General features: G+C 41.0%; 1 protein-coding gene across 5 annotated transcripts in view; it reads right to left on the bottom strand.

Annotated features, from left to right (window-relative positions):
• Positions 1-6065: 6065 nt before the first annotated feature.
• Positions 6066-20379, bottom strand: part of LOC147033760 (synaptic vesicular amine transporter-like) — a 201397-nt gene continuing 187083 nt past the window's right edge. For all 5 annotated transcript variants that reach the window (XM_085870347.1, XM_085870353.1, XM_085870362.1 and 2 more), the window contains one exon: positions 6066-9852. In XM_085870347.1, coding sequence (XP_085726473.1) covers positions 9721-9852 — 132 coding nt within the window. In that variant the 3' untranslated portion in view covers positions 6066-9720. The remainder of the gene's footprint in view (positions 9853-20379) is intronic.

Genomic DNA, 20379 nt, shown 5'->3' with positions numbered 1-20379 from the left:
GCTGCTCCCGTTAGGGGTCGCCACAGCGGATTATCCGTATGATCCGCATAGTGATTTGGCACATGTTTTACGCCGGATGCCCTTCCTGACGCAACCCTGGTCGCCTCTTATGACACAGGGATATGGTACACCTATTTTAACCGGGGTATACACTGGCCCAGTACACTGGTACTCATTTCGCCGACCTCGGAAGGATGACAGGCTGAGTCAACCCCCTGGTGTATTAATTCAGTGGCCCAGCGGGGCTTGAACTCAGGATCTTTTGGATCCCAAGCCACTGCCCTAACCACTGCGCCAACACCAGGCTCATATATATATATATATATATATATATATATATATATATATATATATATATATATATATATATATATATATATATATATATATATATATATATATATATATGCATGTGTATGTGTATGTGTATGTGTATGTGTATGCCTGGTGTTGGCTTAATGGTTCGCGTGGTAGGCTTGAGGTCCTCGGATCCTGAGTTCAAATCCCACACAGCTGTTGAATTAATGCCAGGTGGGGTTGACTCTTCCTGTCATGCGTCTGAGGTCAGTAAAATGAGTGCCAGCATGCTGTTATCCTGTGTTGGAGTGGCGACCCATCCAGGATTGTGCCCAATAGCCAAGGAGACTACTTCGGCAGCACCAACGCTCTGCACAGAGTATGTGCAATGGACGGTGTGTGTGTGTGTGTGTGTGTGTGTGTGTGTGTGTGTGTGTGTGTGTGTGTGTTTGTGTGTGTGTGTTTGTGTGTGTGTGTGTTTGTGTGTGTGTGTGTTTGTGTGTGTGTGTGTTTGTGTGTGTGTGTATATATATATATATATATATATATATATATATATATATATATATATATATATATATATATATATATATATATATATATATATATATGTGTGTGTGCTGTATATATCGAACCCCATAACTTGTCGAGGTACCAGGGCATAGATTGAGTCCCATCACAGTGCTTGCTGCACGACCTGCCAGTAACAATGCCAAGTATTTCTGGAGTGCTTGCTACTCAAGCAAATGTATGTGTTCTGTAGTGCTTAGGTATATAATTAAATTGAAATAAAATCAAGATTTTTAATGTTGTTTTCAAAAAATTCTGGAAGTTTACTGCCATTCACACAGCATCTATTACACCACCATATTTAACACATGACATTAGTTATTCATGCCTGTTGTTTGTGTCCTTTATGACGTCCTTAAAAACGCTAAGTTTCCTGTTTGGACTCATTTAAAATTTTGTTTATCTGCCAGACTGGAAGAGAGAGTTTAATTTTTTTATCTCACTCCTCTCTGTGCATGTGCGATCGGGAAAATTCAGAAACAAAGTGCTGATAAACGTTCCAATTCATGATTCATGTTCCAATTTGTGTTCAAAATATAACATTCAATTTTTAGTAAGTTGTTCCTCGATCATGAACCAATGTTTGTCGACAGATACGGACAGATGGACAGATGGACAGACAATGTGAACCTATTGCTCAACCCTGCTTATGTACTTTAATTGGGGGTAGAGTGGGGATGATAAAAGTGTGGCAGGCTCAGGGACATCACCAAGGTGTTAAAATGAAAATAGGAAAACGACTTTTTTCTTTTCATTTTGTAGTTTTTGTTTGTTATTTGGGATGGTGGTGGGTGAAGGTGGTTTTCGAGTAAAGAATACACAACACCAAGTACACACGATCCTTTCAAGAGACTCTCTCACAGACATCATCGCACAGCACAGATGTACACAATCACCCAACCATACTCAAATTACTTACAAATTCTACCAATATCATCCATGTACCCCTCTATCTCCAATGCTTCAAGGCACCTCCAGTGAATAATTCCAATTTAAACCTATTTACTGTTTCTGCTGCCACTTCCTTTCCAGAGAGACCATTCAATGCATATGCATTCCATGCACTTCTTGGGCAAACCACATTTCAACGTTGGCCTCCAAAGCCAGCCTTCAACTGGGCATCATCCATCATATAAAGTCCTTCTTTGGACTCCTGAACCTGAATTCCCATCCATCTATAAGGCCTTCATCCACAGCTTCATGGAGTACTGCTGTCCTCTCTGGGCTGGTTCCCCTGCCTCACATCTTGCTCAGCTTAATGCCATGGAAACCAAGGTCTTCAAGATTATTGGAATTTCCTGCGATGAAGCTGATTCTATGGGACAATCACTTTGCCATCGCACACAGGTCGGTGGTCTCTTTCTACCGTCTCCTTTCTGGTCTTGCACCCTCTGTGCTCTTTCCGTGCTTTGCACCTCCCCCTCCCAGGGTTTCTTGAGCCCACATGCACGGTCCCCCATCAAACCTCTTCTGGTGAAACTACATAAATTCAGGATCACTGCTCACCTCCACTCATTTGTTCCTCTTTTTCCCCACTTGTGGAACCAACTTTCACATCATCTTCCCCCTCCCACCCCTCCCCCCCCCAACCACAATCTCTCCTTCAAAATTTCCAGTTTTTCTTCCTGAGAGTTTCCATTTCTGTCCATCTTGTCCACCTCCCTCCATCTTGGCCTTCAACTCTGCTGTTGGTGTCACATCCCCCCCCCTACAATTTAATTTGTCCTGTTATGCCCTGATCTGTTCAGTGTATTAGTACTAGGTCTTCCATGAGCCTCGACTATACAACAAAAATACTCTGAGTGAAAGACCCTTTCCTTACCACCATCTTAAGTCTCCTCTTACTTTCCTCTCAGGCTATGGTCCCTGGTCCTATCACTGTCCATTCTGCTGAAGAACTCTTTTACACTTCTTCTGTCTACATTCTTCATAATGCAAAACTACTCAATCATATCACGTAGCCCTGAAAGCCTCCTTTCTAATGTATAAGGTTCTGTTTCCTTCATGCAGTCCTCATAGCTGAGTCCAGTTAGGCCCAGAATCAATTGAGTTGCTCAACAGTGAACCCATCTCTGTGAGCTACGTCCTTCCTGAGTTGTGGTGACCAAAACTGCACACAATATTCTAAATGTGGCCCTCACTAAATTCCTGCACAATGTTAACACCACCTCTTTTGATTTATAATTGATCCCCCTCCGAATACAACCTAAAACCCTATTTACTTTACCTATAGCGACCTGGCATTGTGCTGCCTGCTTACCTCCCATATCTATTACCACCTCCAGATCCTTCTCCTGTGTGACACGCTCCAAAATTACCCCTTTACATCCTGTAATCTCCATTTTCATTGTTCTTTCCCATCCCCAACACCTTACACTTGCTGAGGTTAAATTACATCTGCCAATCTTTTGCCCAATCCATACAAGTATCAACACTTTCCTGTATCTGATCACCACCTCCTCTGTTATCCACCTTACCTCCAAGCTTCGTATCATCTGTAAATTTGGAAAGCCTACTCTTTACCCCATTATCCAAATCGTTGATGTAAATAATGAATAGTAATGGTCCGAGTACTGATCCCCTGAGGTACCCCGCTACTTACATCCTCCTACTCACAGCCACTCTTTGTTTCCTACCACGAAGCCAGTTTGCAATCCATTTAATTACCCCACCAGCCCCACCAGAAGCCCTCACCCTGGTTAACAACCTCTGATGTGGTACCTTATGAAAATATGACATCACCTGCACGTTAACGTTCGTTAGCAATTACTAAGGCTTCGGGGACATGTTACACAAACAGAAGATGTGATGACACACGTTCAAGATGCCACCAGGATGATTGTGAAGATCTCCCAGAAGACTCGATGTGCACACCTCCACCTGCTCTCCTCTGAAATCCGATGGAATCGAGCGCAATATCCTGTCTTCGGTCACATCGCCTCCTCGCCGGTGTGAGATTTCGATATATTGCTCGTCTGCCTCGTTATCTCTCAAAAGAGCACACACAATAAATGGAAGGTTAAATTATTCTTTTGATTTTATTCTCCTTTCTCGAGCGCACCAGTGCTCATCGACGACTCTGCCCCGTGGCGCGGATAAACTTCGGGATGGTATTTCGCTGCCATCACCGTCATGCTCCATTATTTTGGGTCGTTGATTTGTTTGGGTGTTTAAAATGTGATGTTTACCCTCAGAACATTCTAGACTGTGCTAACTGACACACTGTGGCCACTCAGTTCGATTTCAATGACTTGCTCTGCTGCTGCTACAACTTGGATCTACCAATTATGATGGTGTATCGAACCCACGAACCGCCGGACGACCAGATCAGACATCTTGGGATGAAGTGAAGGTTTTCCCCTTGACTCGTGTTCAATGTACATCCGTTCGTTTGCCATTATTGGTCTGTGTACTATGGTCTATATCTCATACATAAAGCTCCTTGTAACCACTGACCGACATTAAGGATCGGTACTTTCAGGGTGACGTCGAAAGCTGAAATTTGCGTGCCGATGGACATCGATGCCGATACACCGGGAAAAATCACAGAACCGTGGGAAAGCATCTTTAAGTGAAAATAAGAATAAATTAAAAATCAAATGCAGGTGAGTGATCTGAGACAATGGGGGAAGCACGTTTCGTATGTTTACACAATGCGTGAGCACACCCCACTAGTTATATGTCTATGTTTGATTGGGAATTCCATTGTCTCTCGTGCATCGAAAGGGGAGCTCGTACGGAGCGATGCACTTTGCTTGTTGGGACCCCTTTTGTGACACATTTGCCATGCACCATTACGAAGTCCTCATGTCAAACATCGTAGGGATTATCGTGACGTATCTAGTAGCGTCCTATGTCACAACGATTACACGAAACTGCAGCGCAGTTACAAAAATATCAAAGCACAAGATGTTATATTATGGGACAAGTGGACCTTTCATCCGCACCCCTCAGGGCTTTAGGCCTTTGGTATCAAAGCTGGAGGTTTCATGAAAATCCTCCTTGGTAGTTGGTTGGTCCGGTGATTTGAATCCGACTCGTCACACAAATAATGTTCCTTTTAATGAGAGAAAAAAAACATACATTTTATCCTTCATGTTCGAAGAGGAATTTAAAGATGGACTGGCTTGACATTAGTTTTGATTTCGAGTCATGTGCATTTGTCTTTCAGCTGTCGAGCCTGGGTTCGAATCCCATCGCAGCTATAAACTGCCACCCTGGTGATGTGGAATGTTTAATGTCCACCAATGATGTTTAATGCCTTGTCTCTGTCTCTGTGTCTGTCTCTGTCTCTGTCTCTGTGTCTGTCTCTCTCTCTCTCTCTCTCTCTCTCTCTCTCTCTCTCTCTCTCTCTCTCTCTCTCTCTCTCTCTCTCTCTCTCTCTCTCTCTCTCTCTCTCTCTCTCTCTCTCTCTCTCTCTCTCTCTCTCTCTCTCTCTCTCTCTCTCTCTCTCTCTCTCTCTCTCTCTCTCTCTCTCTCTCTCTCTCTCTCTGTGTCTCTCTCTCTCTCTCTCTCTCTCTCTCTCTCTGGCTCTCTCTCTCTCTCTCTGGCTCTCTCTCTCTCTCTGTGTCTCTCTCTCTCTCTCTGTGTCTCTCTGGCTCTCTCTCTCTCTCTGTGTCTCTCTCTCTCTCTCTCTCTCTCTCTCTCTCTCTCTCTCTCTCTCTCTCTGTGTCTCTCTCTGTGTGTGTCTCTCTCTCTCTCTCTCTCTCTCTCTCTCTCTCTCTCTCTCTCTCTCTCTCTCTCTCTCTCTCTCTCTCTCTCTCTCTCTCTCTCTCTCTCTCTCTCTCTCTCTCTCTCTCTCTCTCTCTCTCTCTCTCTCTCTCTCTCTCTCTCTGTGTCTCTCTCTCTCTCTCTCTCTCTCTCTCTCTCTCTCTCTCTCTCTCTCTCTCTCTCTCTCTCTCTCTCTCTCTCTCTCTCTCTCTCTCTCTCTCTCTCTCTCTCTCTCTCTCTCTCTCTCTCTCTCTCTCTCTCTCTCTCTCTCTCTCTCTCTCTCTCTCTCTCTCTCTCTCTCTCTCTCTCTCTCTCTCTTTCTCTGTGTCTCTCTCTCTTTCTCTCTCCCCCCCCCCTCTGTCTCTCTGTACGATTTGAGACTTTTGCGCATAATGTACAAACGACTGGATTAATGACACTTCATGGATATTCCCCACACTCCCCTCCCACACTCCCCTCCCCCGCCCTCTCAAACAGATTGCTGCAGGTGGAATGTGGGTTTTTATTGTGGTTATTGAGACACGATATTGATACATACATTCACAGGTAAATGATGCTCTGATGCGGTCACGTGTCCTCTCGATGGCGTCAAACGGATGTTTACATCAAAAGCGGCGACACGGAACGTCTCCAGCAACACACAAAGTTCACTTTTCCACAACAAGGAGAGAGGTTCGAGTTCAAAGGAGATTAAGCTAAAAACCAATTAAAATCGATTACAAACAAGGAAACCAAGTTACGTTACCACCGAATGTCCCACAAAGGACGCTTCGGGAGGCTGTCGAAGATCATCAATAAAGCTTCACCAACGTGCCGTGCAGGTGTACAGGTGGACAGGTGGACAGGTAGGGAAACAAGTTTGGACAAAGCGTTAACATTGGCAGTCACGTGACTCTACATGATGGCACGAAGGTCAAACAAGGCGTTCAGTTAGTACAGCGGATAAGCTCTCAAATATTTTAACAAATTGTGCATTTTATGAGAAAAGCATGAAATTTCTAGCACAGGTAGGTAATGCCATAATGTTTATTTTCGGATGTGGAGGGAAGTCAGATTTGACCTCTGAGGGGACAGTGAGAGGTCAAATCCAAGATGGCCGCTAGTCACCCGGGTCTAATGTTGAAACGTCCTTAATTTTGGAACCAAACAGTGCAGAAAAACATTTACGGTGTCATTTCCAACTAAACTGGGGATGCCCATTCATTTGGTGATACCTTTGAGAATGTCAGAATTCAAGGAAATGAATTTTTTAGGTCAAGGTCAATGTCAAAATTTATCAAAAATAATCAATCAGTTGAAATTTGCAAATGAAGACCGAGTGGTGTCATTGTGGCGAATTTAGTTATTTAGCCCCTCAGAAGGCACAGCTCGCAGCACCGAAGAGTGACTGTGGTCTGTTTTCGAGGCTGTACGTCTCCTGTCAAACATGAGATGGAGACATGGAAAATTTCTTCTCCCATGAAAACCAGGCAGCCCCGCCAGCTCTGTCAACTGGAGGGAAAATTCGGATTGGGGTTAAATCAGATCTACTTCGCTGCCTGGAATCAGATCTGCTCAAAAAGAATAGTGTGCCTATGGCTGATGCAACAATTCTTGATGGTGCAGCTGTGGTTCAAATGCTAAATCCGGGAACATCAAGAACATTTCAAGAGTATGGAGAAAGAGTGTTTGCACTATACATCTCTGCTCAACTTGAGAAAAGCAGCCGCATCGACCTTGTCTGGGATGTATACCTATCCGTCAGCCTCAAAGCCTCAACAAGACAGAGGAGGGGAAAGGGCACCAGGAAAAGAGTGTCTCCTTCTACCCTGAGACCAAAGAACTGGAAGGACTTCCTTCGATACGATGATAACAAAACCGAATTGTTTGCTTTCCAGTCACGCGTAGTTGTTCATCTTCCTCCAGCAGAGGGCAAGGAACCATATGTGACAGATGGAAGTGGAGTCCTTTGCTCTCTGGCTGAGTCATACTTGGCCCGCCTTGCCCCATGTTCACAGGAGGAGGCCGACATTCGTCTACTTCTGCATGTGGCAGATGCTGTGCAAAAGGGGTGTAATAAGGTGACCATACGTACCGTTGATACTGATGTGGTGGTACTGGCTGTAGCTTCATTCAGCAAGACAGCTCCTGATGAGCTGTGGGTTGCCTTTGGTGTCGGGTCAGGCTTTCGTTACATAGCTGTTCACGAAATTTTTGCCACAATGAATCCAACACAGCGTCTGACTCTCCCAGTCCTTCACGCTTTCACCGGGTGTGACACTGTGTCTGCATTCGCCGGCAGAGGAAACAAGACTGCCTGGGAAATTTGGAAGTCTTTCCCAGAGGTGAATGATGCTTTCAATGAAGTCCTATGCATTCCAAGTGAGGTCAGTGAAGGATCAATGTTACTGATATAGCGATTTGTGGTGCTATTGTACGACCGAACCAGTAAAAGCACGGAAGTGAATGATGCCAGGAAACAGCTCTTCACACAGAAGTCTAGAACTCTCGAGAACATTCCTCCAACCCAGGCGGCACTCAAACAGCACATCAAGCGCACTGCACTGTGCTTCTGTTCTCGAGGCTGTTAGATTTTGATCACTACCATTACCATCATCATCATTGCTATAATTAATAAAGTATTAAATAGACTAGCAGCATGGGACTATTCTGTTAATTTTTTTGTATTATTTTCCCTATAGTGTCAAAATGGAAGCGAAGTTTGGCTATATTGCATAGGTTTATTGTCTTTATCCATCCACTGTCTTTATAAAAAGAATGTCCAAAAGTTTTTAACGTAATTTGACCTTGACCTTGATCGAAATGCATTTCCTTGGCTCCTGGAGATCTCAAAAGTACCACCAAACGAGTGGCCATTCCAAACTTCGTTGGAAATGAGACCTTAAATCTTTTTTTTTTACACTGTTTAGTTCCAAAATTAAACGCGTTTGAACATTAGACCCGGTGGACTGGCGGCCATCTTGGATTTGACCTCTCACGGTCCTCAGAGGTCAAATCTGACTTCCCTCCACATCTGAAAATAAACCTTATGGTATTCACTATGTCAGGAAATTCATGCTTTTCTCATAAAACGCACAATTATTGTGTTTATCCGCTGTACTCGATGTGTGTGTGTGTGTTGTTGTTGGAATGAACGGATGAAATACAAACTCCTCGATGATTGGATTAATGATTGTAGTTTTGTTTAACGGTGATTATTATTATTAATTATTATTATTATTATTATTCGGGTAAATGATACTTCAGTTGAAATTAAGAAAAAAAATCATTTAGAATATTCAAACAGAAATACCTGTGTTCGTTCTGGAGGAGGAGAGGGCAGTGATCGGGGTGAAGGAAATCGATGAGGTAAAGGAATGGGGGAGGAGGTGAGGGAATCGATGAGGTGAAGGAATCGGTGGGAATCGATGAGGTGAAGGAATCAGTGAGGTGAAGGAATCTGTGAGGTGAAGGAATCAGTGAGGTGAAGGAATCGATGAGGTGAAGGAATCGGTGAGGTGAAGGAATCGATGAGGTGAAGGAATCGATGAGGTGAAGGAATCAGTGAGGTGAAGGAATCAGTGAGGTGAAAGAATCGATGAGGTGAAGGAATCGGTGGGAATCGATGAGGTGAAGGAATCAGTGAGGTGAAGGAATCTGTGAGGTGAAGGAATCAGTGAGGTGAAGGAATCGATGAGGTGAAGGAATCGGTGAGGTGAAGGAATCGATGAGGTGAAGGAATCGATGAGGTGAAGGAATCAGTGAGGTGAAGGAATCGATGAGGTGAAGGAATCGATGAGGTGAAGGAATCGATGAGGTGAAGGAATCGATGAGGTTCATGCCATCGATGGAACGACAAAAATTAAATAATAAATTCGTTTCATTGACATTGAAAATATAAAGAAGTTTTCTGCTGTCTGTGACAAATCACGTGACCAAACCAAGCAACAATGCTATTCATTTATAATAATAATAACAATAATTATTATTTCTGTAATTTAAATTTTCAGACTAGTGGAGTGAATAAAAAAAAAGCACATATTGTATTTTGACCACTTGTAGAAAGAAACATTTGTTTCCCATTTTCTGACCGGTTCCTCCTGCATCATCTCCCGACTATTATTTTCCTGCCTCCCAGCAGTCTCAGTTAGTCACGTGGTTTGTTCAATCGCTCTCTTCCTCTTCTTCATCATCTTCTCTGAAGATGATGCCCGGCAGACCCTTTCCTGCTGCCTCAATGCCCTGCGCCGTGTACATGTAAGTGTGCGCAGGGCTGCCTGCGCTGAGCAGGATGGCCTGCACACAAAACACAATCACAATTCACTTTCAACGCCATCATTTTGTAATAATATATCGAATTAAAATAAGATTTATAATTTACACCACACGTCTGATGTTCATTTTTCAAGACGAGCAGGCACTCGTGCCCGAGGAAAGGAGTACCGTTCTCAGTTTATGGGAGCTTGAGCCGGAGTACGAGTACGTGCTGCAGTTTGTGTGCCAGAGTAAGTACGTGCTCAGCTGCTATGTTGGGGTTGTAACCGGAGGTAGAACCGAGTTTGGATCTCAACGTCGGCCGAAGAACTGTTGAATGTCAATTTTGGAGTATCGGTGACATCCAAGTTTGCTCCATTATGTTTTACATTGTTACGGTTGTGGGGCTAGATGGAGGAATTTAAAGGGAAAGTTAGGATTGATTGGAGTTGTTTGGTCCGTGGACGTGTAGGAGACGTCTCGATGTAATTACGTCGGGAAACTGTGAGTTTAAGTGTTACGAGTCACCACACGCGGGTGGTGCGGTGTTAATTAGATAGGGATTAAGGATAAGTTCCGCCAGTATGTGATTGCCACCCGTGACCTATTCCTAGATTTTTGCATTTATAAGTCACCGAGGAAGAAGTGTGTTTTTATAATAACCACAATGATGACAAGCGAGCCAGGCATGCTGAACAGACGGAGAGGCTCCGCCTTCTCGGGTTTTGCATTAGAAAGCCACATCCCGGAGACGTACGTTTGCTCAGTGTGACGTCAGAAAGAGATGAGGAGGAACGCACGGGTGCGGAGTGAGGAATGCGTGTGGTCGAGAGAGAACGTAGCTCGGAGATGGCCTGTGAGAACCGGGCTTTACGGCAGGCTTTCCTTCGATGCATGAAGAGGACGTCATGATTCTCGTATTCGTCCTGAGGCGACTTGACTAGCGTATGGGCAAGACGCTGGCCATTTACTCTTGGTTGAGTCGCATCAGACGGACCTCGAAGCCTCGTATATGTCACCGAAGGGGACGGCACTCTTCTGAAAAGCAGCGTGTCGGTGAGGACGATCGACGCATGAAGAAGCTGCACGAGGTCTGTGAGCCTTGGTGTTGAATACCGCTCATGAATTGCCCAACGTACATTTTTCTCGCTGCGAGAGCAGCTTGGCACCATACTTTGGGCGCGTCTACATGTGCAGCATGAAGCGCCTCGATTCCAAGTTCCATAAAGACCGCCCCTGGACCAAGCTCAGTGCCAGAATAACAGAAGAATTTGCTTTTGTTTCGTTTTCCCTTTGTCTGTATTTAAGTCTGTTTGTCGAGGCACCTTGGTTTAGACTTTAATTTATCTCATGATTATTATTATATCTGAATTATTGTCCCTTGTAAATATTTGTCGATTTTCATTAAATTCCGTGTTTATTTTAGGTTGCGGTGTCCGTGTATTTGTCGTGGGGTTCGAGTATAAAACCCCTTGTGCTGTGCATCAATCCATCTGTGCCTCCATCGCTCAATCCATCGCATTGCTCTACCATCAATTGGATCGCGCTACACCCCTCCCGTGCACGTTATAATCTCTGAGGATCAACGTGTCTGCCTCCGAAGGAAAACTGCTCAGCTATCCGGGCTGGCGGTGTGAACCGCCCGTCACCACAATTTGGGTCAGGAGTTTAACTTAACCGCCAGCACCACGAGAATATATAGTAAGATTATGCACAAGTGTTTCTTTAATTTGCTTTGATGTTAAATGATAGTCTGTGTTAATGTCATTGCTCGATGTGCTTCTGAAGATATTTCAAAAAATGAGTAAAAATAAACTTCTGCATTATTTTGGGGATTATAAGAGCGAATGTATTACCCTGCTGTACCATAATATGAAGGTTGAAGGGGTACGTTCTTATAGAGCTGGAGTTTATCATTGGCTCATTCTTATTGGGACTCAACCAATAGGAGGGATGGGTGGTATGAAGGTTGCCAATCATTCAATCTTTTCGTTTGATACACTCTGGTAATGTCTGGGATGACATGACAGCCTGGAGGTACACACATTCACCCATAATCTGTATAGCCTGGGTTAGAATGTTGACCCACCTATAAACTGTCACCCTCATGTTTCACATGCAGGGTGAGTCGTCAATGTGTGCACCATCAATTGGATGGATGTTAATCTGGAGGACCCCTCTGCTAGCAATGGTTATTGGTGTTGCTTAAAGATCGCACCATTTCGTTCATGAAGAATAGGCAAGTTGTCAGAATCCTGGACTGAACAATTCTCGGCCAAACCACCTTCAGTCGAATGTTAGGCTTGGCCAGCAGGTTGGTGAAAATTGGGCAAAAACCTTTCCCCAGTCAACCCCACAGGAAGGTGGGAATAATCTGATCCATTAAAAGAACCAGATCAGGGATGGACTTTAATAATGTCGATGATTGTCTCAAATTGTCAAAACAGCCAACATCACAGCATTACATAAAAAAGATGCAAAAATGAATCCTCTTAACTACAGCCCAATTAGCTTACTTCCAATCATCAGTGAGGTCATGGAATCCATCATCGTAGTTGACATGAAATCATTCCTTTTCTCTAACAGCCTTATCTTAGATCATCAATTCAGATTCAGACCTGGTCACTCCACCTTGGACATGCTGCTTCTACTTTCTCAACAATGGATGGAGGCCCTCCATATCAGACATGAGATCAGGGCCGTCTCTTTGGACATACAGTGCCTACAGAAAGTCCACACCCCCTTTCAAAATTTTCGCCTTTGGTTGCCTTATAGCCTGGAATTAAATTTCATTAAATCAGAGTTTTCCACCTTTATTTACACATCATAATCCACAACTTCCAAGTGAAAATGAAATTATGCAAATTTAAAAAAATAATTAAAAATACAAAACCAGAATGTCTTGGTTGGATAAGCATCCACCCCCTTGAAGATAATAGCAATTGTAAATTAACTCAGGTGTAACCAATCACCTTCAAAATCACACACCAAGTTAATTGGCCTCCACCTGTGTTAAATTGTAGTGATTCTGATTATTTGAGAATAAAATCAGCTGTTCCTCGAGATTTCCTCTCCTTGGTAGTGCATTTCACAGCGAAGACTCAACCATGCGCACCAAGTAGCTTTTAAAAGACCTCCAGAATAAAGTTGTGCAAAGGCACAAATCAGGGGATGTGAAAAAAAATTATTTCAAAGGCCTTGGATCATAAAGAAGTGGAAAGCAGATGGTACCACCAAGTAGTGGCGTATCGAGGAAAAATGCCGCTCGGGGCGAGATGTCAAATTGCCACCCCCTTGTAACTTACATGCTGAATTAAAATTAAACATCTCATGCCTAATTAAACAACGTTATTACAAATCAAATCAAGTACAACACATTTGCAAATAAACAGTTACACCTTGTTTTCCACCTTTCAAAATTGTCATCGGTCGACTAAGCGTTCAGGAACACAGGAATGAGACGCATTGGCATACTCAGGGGTTGTTGGGAGGGCAGTGCAAGTGACATTATATTATTATTATTATTTACTGGAAACAGTAACTCAGTTATAAAGTTAATTTATTTGTAACACTTACCAAAATAATCTTGTCCAAGAAGGGCACGTGTAAGATATAGGCCAAATATAAACATAAAACACCAGGTGATCATCCCCGCCCCCTCTCTTTTTGTACCGACTCTTTTATGATTTGTTATTTTGTCAAACATCCCGGAAAAAAAGAAAAAAAAATCGCATCATGTCAGAAGAAAGTTGTTCAGTGAAGCTGCAACACGGCTTAAAAAGTGTCCCTGTGGGGGACTGAGGGTTACTTCCCCAACAGGCAGGGTGACCTTACTGTCCTGATGCAAAATAAAGAATAACAAAAAAAACTAAACAACAACAAGAAAAACTAAACAACAACAAACTATTATCAAATGAAATATGGTGGTTTGGAAAGGTTCTTTATTTTTGTCAGACAGATGGAAGGTGGGACATGAGGTATATTTAAGTGGTTTACACCAATTAAAATCTATTTTCTTATTTCCAATTTGCTTACGACAAGTTCAGTACTGTAACCTGCTTGAAATTTTACTTGTACACATGATGTGTTTTCTGTGTATTTAATTTTTTATTATTATTCATCTCGGGGGAGGGCGGGGGTGCCAAAGGGGTATCCTTGGGTGTGAAATACTCTAGTTCTCTCCAGGTATGCCCCTGATGAGACGGGAACACAGGAATGAGACAAGAATGGCGAATTGGAATGAGCTACGAACACAGGAATGAGCTACAAACACAGGAATAAGCTACGAACATAAGAATGAGACGTGAATGCTTCGCTGCCTCGGCTTCAAGTTTCGTTTCCCAGCATGCTGTGCGCTCCTTTTTGCCCACCCCCTCTCTTTGAGACATCGTTGGCAGCAACCATTGGTCAGCAAATGGAGGGTGGCGCCATTTGCACAGTTCAACCCCTCCCTGCGCTTGGACTTTCACACGGCACAGGAAAATTGTCCTCAGAAGTGTCGATAGTGATCGATGATAGATGCAACAAAATAAATTCGCCACCCCCCAAAAGTGGCGCTCGGGTCGGATTGCTCCCCCCTTCCCTCTTGCTACACCAGTGCCAACAAGACCTTGCCAAGATCAGGCCATCCCTCCTAACTGGATGACCAAGTAGGGAGGAGACAGATCAGAGAGGCCACCAAGAGGCCATTGGCAACTTTGAAAGAGCTACACACTTTTATGGCAAAGACTGGTCACTGTTGCATGTGACAACAATATCCCAAGTATTCCACAAGCCTGGGCTGTATGATAGGGTGGCAAGAAGGAATCCATTCCCCAAAAAAGCCCACCTTGAGTCCTGTTTGAGGTATGCAAAAAAACACTCCAGAGATTCTGAAGTCATGTGGCAAAAAGTCTGTATTTAAGTCTGTATGTCGAGGCGCCTTGGTTTAGACTTTAATTTGCAAGTGGGTCTGCCGCCATTAAGCACGTGGCCATTTATCAAAGGCGGTGTCATGTGCACGGTACCAGCCCTGATCCATGTTAGGGAATTGAGGCAAAAGTTTGGATATAATTATTAGATGGAAATTCGGATTGAAAAGGGGACAGATATAATTATTAAACTGAGATTTGGATTGAAGAAGAGTGTGCCGCACGCTCACTGTAATTTGTTTGCACTTGGTGTGCCACTCCGTCTATTTCCTCGGCACGGCATTCCTGCAGCGCGCCGTTAGGTTGGTTATCCTTCTGGTCTCGGCACAGCATTCCTGTAGCGACATGGTTGTGTTAGTTATGCTTTGAGTCGCCTGAACAGTGGGTGGGGGGTTATCGTTATGCTGCACATGCTCCGTGCAGCCCTGGCGTTTATTGTTGGCTTCTACTGTTGCCTTGGTCTTCTGTGAGGACGCATTCTTACACAAAGGGCACGGCTGTGGTTTTCACAAATGGGTGTCCGAGTGAAATGCCTGCTGACTTTTGCGAGGACCCATGTTCCACAGTACAGGCACACGGCTGCGTTTTTTTAACAAGGGGTATCCGAGCGTAGCGCCTGCTGGCTCACGTGAGGACCCCTTACTTGGATTTACCTCAGAAATAGAGAAAAAGGTAAAGTAGGAATGAAGTTCAGAGGTTTATTCAGACCTAACTATGAGATTTACACAACGCAGTCCCATTCGACCAACTACACAAGAAGGAAGGAACTATCTGAACGTACATTAATGAAATAACTGACTGGGGACCACTGTATGTTAACTGCTATTGGTGTTGGAGGGATGCAGTTTCCAGAACTGCAACAATATATTCATCTGCATTTCTTGATATTTCTGCATCCAAAATATTTTTTTTACAACAGGAAACCAATAAAATTTCTTCAGAATTTCTAAAAGAGCCTTGTTTTTTCTCAACTTAAAATTTTTTTCATTATTTCACATTTTAGTTTAATCCAAAGTTGTTGGTTTCGCAACATCAGAAAAAGCCAATCTTTTCTTGAAAATACCCCATTCTTATGTTGCAGAACATCTTTCTAAAAATACCAATTACCCTTTTCTTGTAGGTTTGCTTGGACACAGAAATGATAATTTTCTTGAAGCCTTCTTGCTGTCATTTATGTATCAGAAATACATGACAGACTAATATGATGGCAGGTAATTCCTCCCCATCTTCCGATAGTTAAATCAGTTTGTATTCCCTTACTTTCTATATATAATCCTGTTATTTGTGTTTTCATGATATAAACTATGGCAAAACCATTATTGATTTTACCCTTATTAAATTCTTTTATTTCTTGTTTGCTAATCGTGCTTCCACAAAAATTCTCAGCACCAAGTGGATTATATTTTTCCTTACGAGACTGATTTAATCCTTCCTGGTCTTCCAGGTATATTTTAGATGGCCAATTATACCCTTAATCATTCATATCATATCTCCAATGTTCTATTCTCAAACAAACGATACACCCTTCTTTATAAAATTTAATTTCAATTGGAACTCTGAATACTGTATGACTCAGAGATAAAATCAACACTTCTGTATCTTTGGAATACACAGCCATTTTATTTAAGGATATATATTGTGATAAATCACTTAATCTCACCAAGTCATTTGCATCAGTCAGGCTTGGATAATTTATTAATTTATAAGCATTTTTCATATTAATTTTTTTGCTGTTCTATATTTCTGTCGTTCAGCCTGTGCCTTTGTGTAATAATTTGATAAATCAATATCTAGTTCTGGCGATACACCAAAAGTAGAACCATCTTTTCCAACATGTCATTTATATTAGATTAAAAATAACATCAACAAAAACCAAAAAAAATTATTGAGTTGAAATAACACGTATAGACATAATTGACCACAACACTTGGAATTTAATTATTGGACTTGAAATGTTTGATAAACACCATTCTGTAAGAATTCTATGACTTCAACAGGTGGTAGAAGACCAAAACTATCAAAATAATATTTAACCTGATTATTATAAATACAAACCCAATGAGAACCGTTTCCATTATGATCTTCTAAATCCATAATATCCTTTGTATGTTAAGAGAAGTTTGTGAATTCATCTCTCACACAAATAACCACATTATCAATTTTTAATTTCCTACAATATTTGACAAGTTCTAAATTTGATGTATTCTTTAAACCACTCATCAATGCTCATTTATTTGAGAGAAAGATAGAATCCATTACCCCTTTTAATTAATTTTACACCTGCTTGTGCGATAGAAGAAAGCATATCTACAACTAACAATCTTGCTTTATCAGGTAGGCTTTCAAGTCTTTTAGCAAAATCTACAATTACACCACTTCCACTAGTTTGTTTCTCCAACTCGTTGTTATGTCTTTCCAACTCTTTTTGAGTCTGGAGTTGAGCCTTCCTGTCATTGGCGGTTTTAACCGCTGCTGAAATACCGCCCGTCAATGCTACAGCCGCACTTAAACCAGAAAATGAAGGAATTAGAAATGGGAGAAATCCTCCACTCGTCTCTCTTATTGAATATTTCTTCAACAATGGTTGTGACATTTTAATTTTAAGTGAGCCAGTTTCGTTCAACATTTTTACCTGTTGTCTTGCAAGCAAAACATCAATTCTTCCTGCTCCTTTTCTCTGAATTTTATAAACATTAATCATACAAGGCGTTTGATTTTGAATACAAGATGATAGTTTATTAAGATTCATTTGATTAACACATACCCAGTTTGCACTTTACTTCTCATTTATTTATCAAAAAATTATGTGAGACTTATCATAACACCATTATGTGTATTAATCTGTAATTCTATTTCTTTCAAAAGCAAACAATATGGATTAACTTCTTCACTCTCTCCTCTTTCAAAGTATATGGAAGTATCCACTCTATTAGACTTTATAGTTTCCTTTTGAGCGCTCAGGTCAATCGCGTAAATTGTATACAGGCTTTTAAATGCTGTCATATCCAAAATAGGTTCTTTATTTCCATTGCTTTCACACACCTTTTGGTCAGACTTGTATGCTTCGGCAAAATCATTTTTTCCCCAATCAATTTCTAATCTATCTCGTGGATAAAATGTTCCCTCCAGAGAAACGCAAAGTTGTTTCACCTTAGCATTATCACTCAACGCATTATTCTTATCAGTAGCAGTATCTCCATCTGGTTTCTTAAAAATGAGCCATAGGTATCGTGGCTTTCCTTCCAGAACACCCAAATTCCACGTGTAAGTGGTTTGGTTCAGTTTAACGTGTTGACATCTTCTTTTAAGGTATGACACATTTAGTGGTTTCTTTGAGTTAAGTCTTCTATTCAGCAACTCTTCTGTTTGAAGATTATGAGCATATTCACTTCTACACCAACTAATTTCATGAATAACAAATTTATTCTGAGCACCAAAAGCATTTACAATGCTAAAAAGCAATCCATTTTCATTGTCATTCCTTTGCAGTTGAAATCTAATTTTAAGTCCATACAAAACTTTATCATAATCACAAAATCCAAATATACCTTTAAGAGGAACTGCCATGGTAAAACTATTACCTGTTTTTGTATCATCATTATACATTCCTTTCCTTTGACTATATCCAGGGTCTGCATTTGTTCCGGTTGTCATATCAGGAATAAATCCTTCGACAGCCCCCTTTCCCATTCTATCACTAAATTAATACAGTGTAAATTTCATCATTTCAGATGTAGCAGAGACATAATCAACCACTTCAACTTCTTGTGTTCCAATATAAAAACAAACACTATCAAACATTTTCCAGAAGAAATCATTTATGAGTGAAGCATTTGTGTTATTTGCAGCCATAGTGAATGTAAATTTACACAAGAAGAAACTTTCGGCTACATTCAAATAAGTTTGTTGATTATTCATTTTAAAAGTTTTTGTTCCATTTGTATTCCAATCTGTTCCTGTTATAGCATTTACCTTGAAGTTGTCTTCTTTTTTAGTGGAGTTTGAGATGACAATGGTATCATCCAAATCATAGATACCATTAATTGCTTCCATATTTGTATTTATTTAGGCAAAAAGATGTTAAAACTTTTGAAACCCTGACCCAAGTATTTGAATTATTTTGTCATTCATGGGGAGACAACTGAGTTTTGCCTTCTTTAATTTATTTTATTGCTTGCAATGTATGAGATTCCTTTTGCGCATCTTTTCTACTCTTTATTGCACCCGCTACATTTCCCACAGCAGAAGCAGTTGAACCAATTAGGTCTTTATGTTCAAGAATAGTTCAATTAAAACCCATTAGAGTATCAATTATCCCATCTCCTTTATTTCAAAATTTATGTCCTACACCCTGTTGTCTCTTGTGTTTATAGTATCCTCTACCAAGATACATACCTTCACCCTTATAGTATGGGGAAAGGAACATCCCATCCCCTGTAATTATTTTATATTTCTCCAAACTAACCATTGTATTTATTTATTAGAAAACTTCACGGAGGTGAATTCTGATGGATATAATTTCTCCATTTCAATAAATCATGCAATTATCTTGGTCGGTTATCGTAAAATTCCTCTGTATTTGGTTTTTCCAGACACAGGGAGATAAACCAGATTTTTTTGGTTCCATATTGAATTTATATCCAATTGGGGTTGAGTATGCACTTAGTGAAAATATTGTATTTGTTCTTATTCCATCGTTATAAGCATCATCATTCAAATTACAGTGAATTTATATCGAATTCATGCCTGATGAAATTTGAATGATATCACTATAAAACGTCCCATTTGTTTCAATCTTTTTTGAGGAGAGATCCAACAACTCTCTAAATGAATTATCAATTGTGAAATCAACCTTGTAGTTATTTTGAAGTTTAATCGTTGATTTTGAAGTATGTTTTTGAATATCCGTAACAATATTTTTCGGTTCATCACCTTGTTCTTTCATAAGGCGAGCAATTTTGGAAGATATTTGAGAAATCTCGTATGCTCCGGGTGAAACTGTTATAGTTTTGTTACTGCTTTCCAAGTTATAACTAAACTTGTCATTTTTCTCTGTGATATTAAACAAGGTATTATAAGTTTCCATCGATAATAAATATGCCTCATATTCTTTTGTTTTGTCAAGTTGTCGTGGGTATGGGAACAAAGATGTGTGATCACTTGTGAAATTAAAACTAAGGATTGTGCTTCTCATTTATAAGTTTTAAAAAGTCTGTATATGATGATTATAAATCTCTTTTTTATTTTCTGAAACACCATACTTGTTAAATAGTCTTGTAAATAAGATAACACAAATCATTTTTTTTCCAACATTAAGTGGCAGTAATTCCACCATTATCTTATCTATAAATATATGTACTTCTTTGTCATCATTCAACAATAAAAAATAATTCTCATTCGGCCTTAGTTATTTTGTAACTTGGTTTACGGATCCGCCGACGGTATATTTGCCGAAATTAAGTATAAATATAAAACACATTTTTAGCCTTTTATATTTATACATTTTCCGCCGAAGGTGCAAAAGTTTCAAAACCCGAAATGTAAACGTCGGCATTTATTTTCAAAATATAATTTCGTGCGTGCGCGCCAAAATGCAGAGTCACCTTTAACTGAGCTGCGCAGTGGAACTGCACAGTTGTCTTCGGTCATGGCATCTGAG

The sequence above is a fragment of the Eptatretus burgeri genome, chromosome 1, assembly GCF_056783735.1.
Source record: "Eptatretus burgeri isolate ZD-2024b chromosome 1, Ebu_testis_v1, whole genome shotgun sequence".
In the NCBI taxonomy this organism is placed as follows: Eukaryota; Metazoa; Chordata; class Myxini; order Myxiniformes; family Myxinidae; genus Eptatretus; species Eptatretus burgeri.
This window is presented reverse-complemented; position numbering and strand designations above follow the sequence as displayed.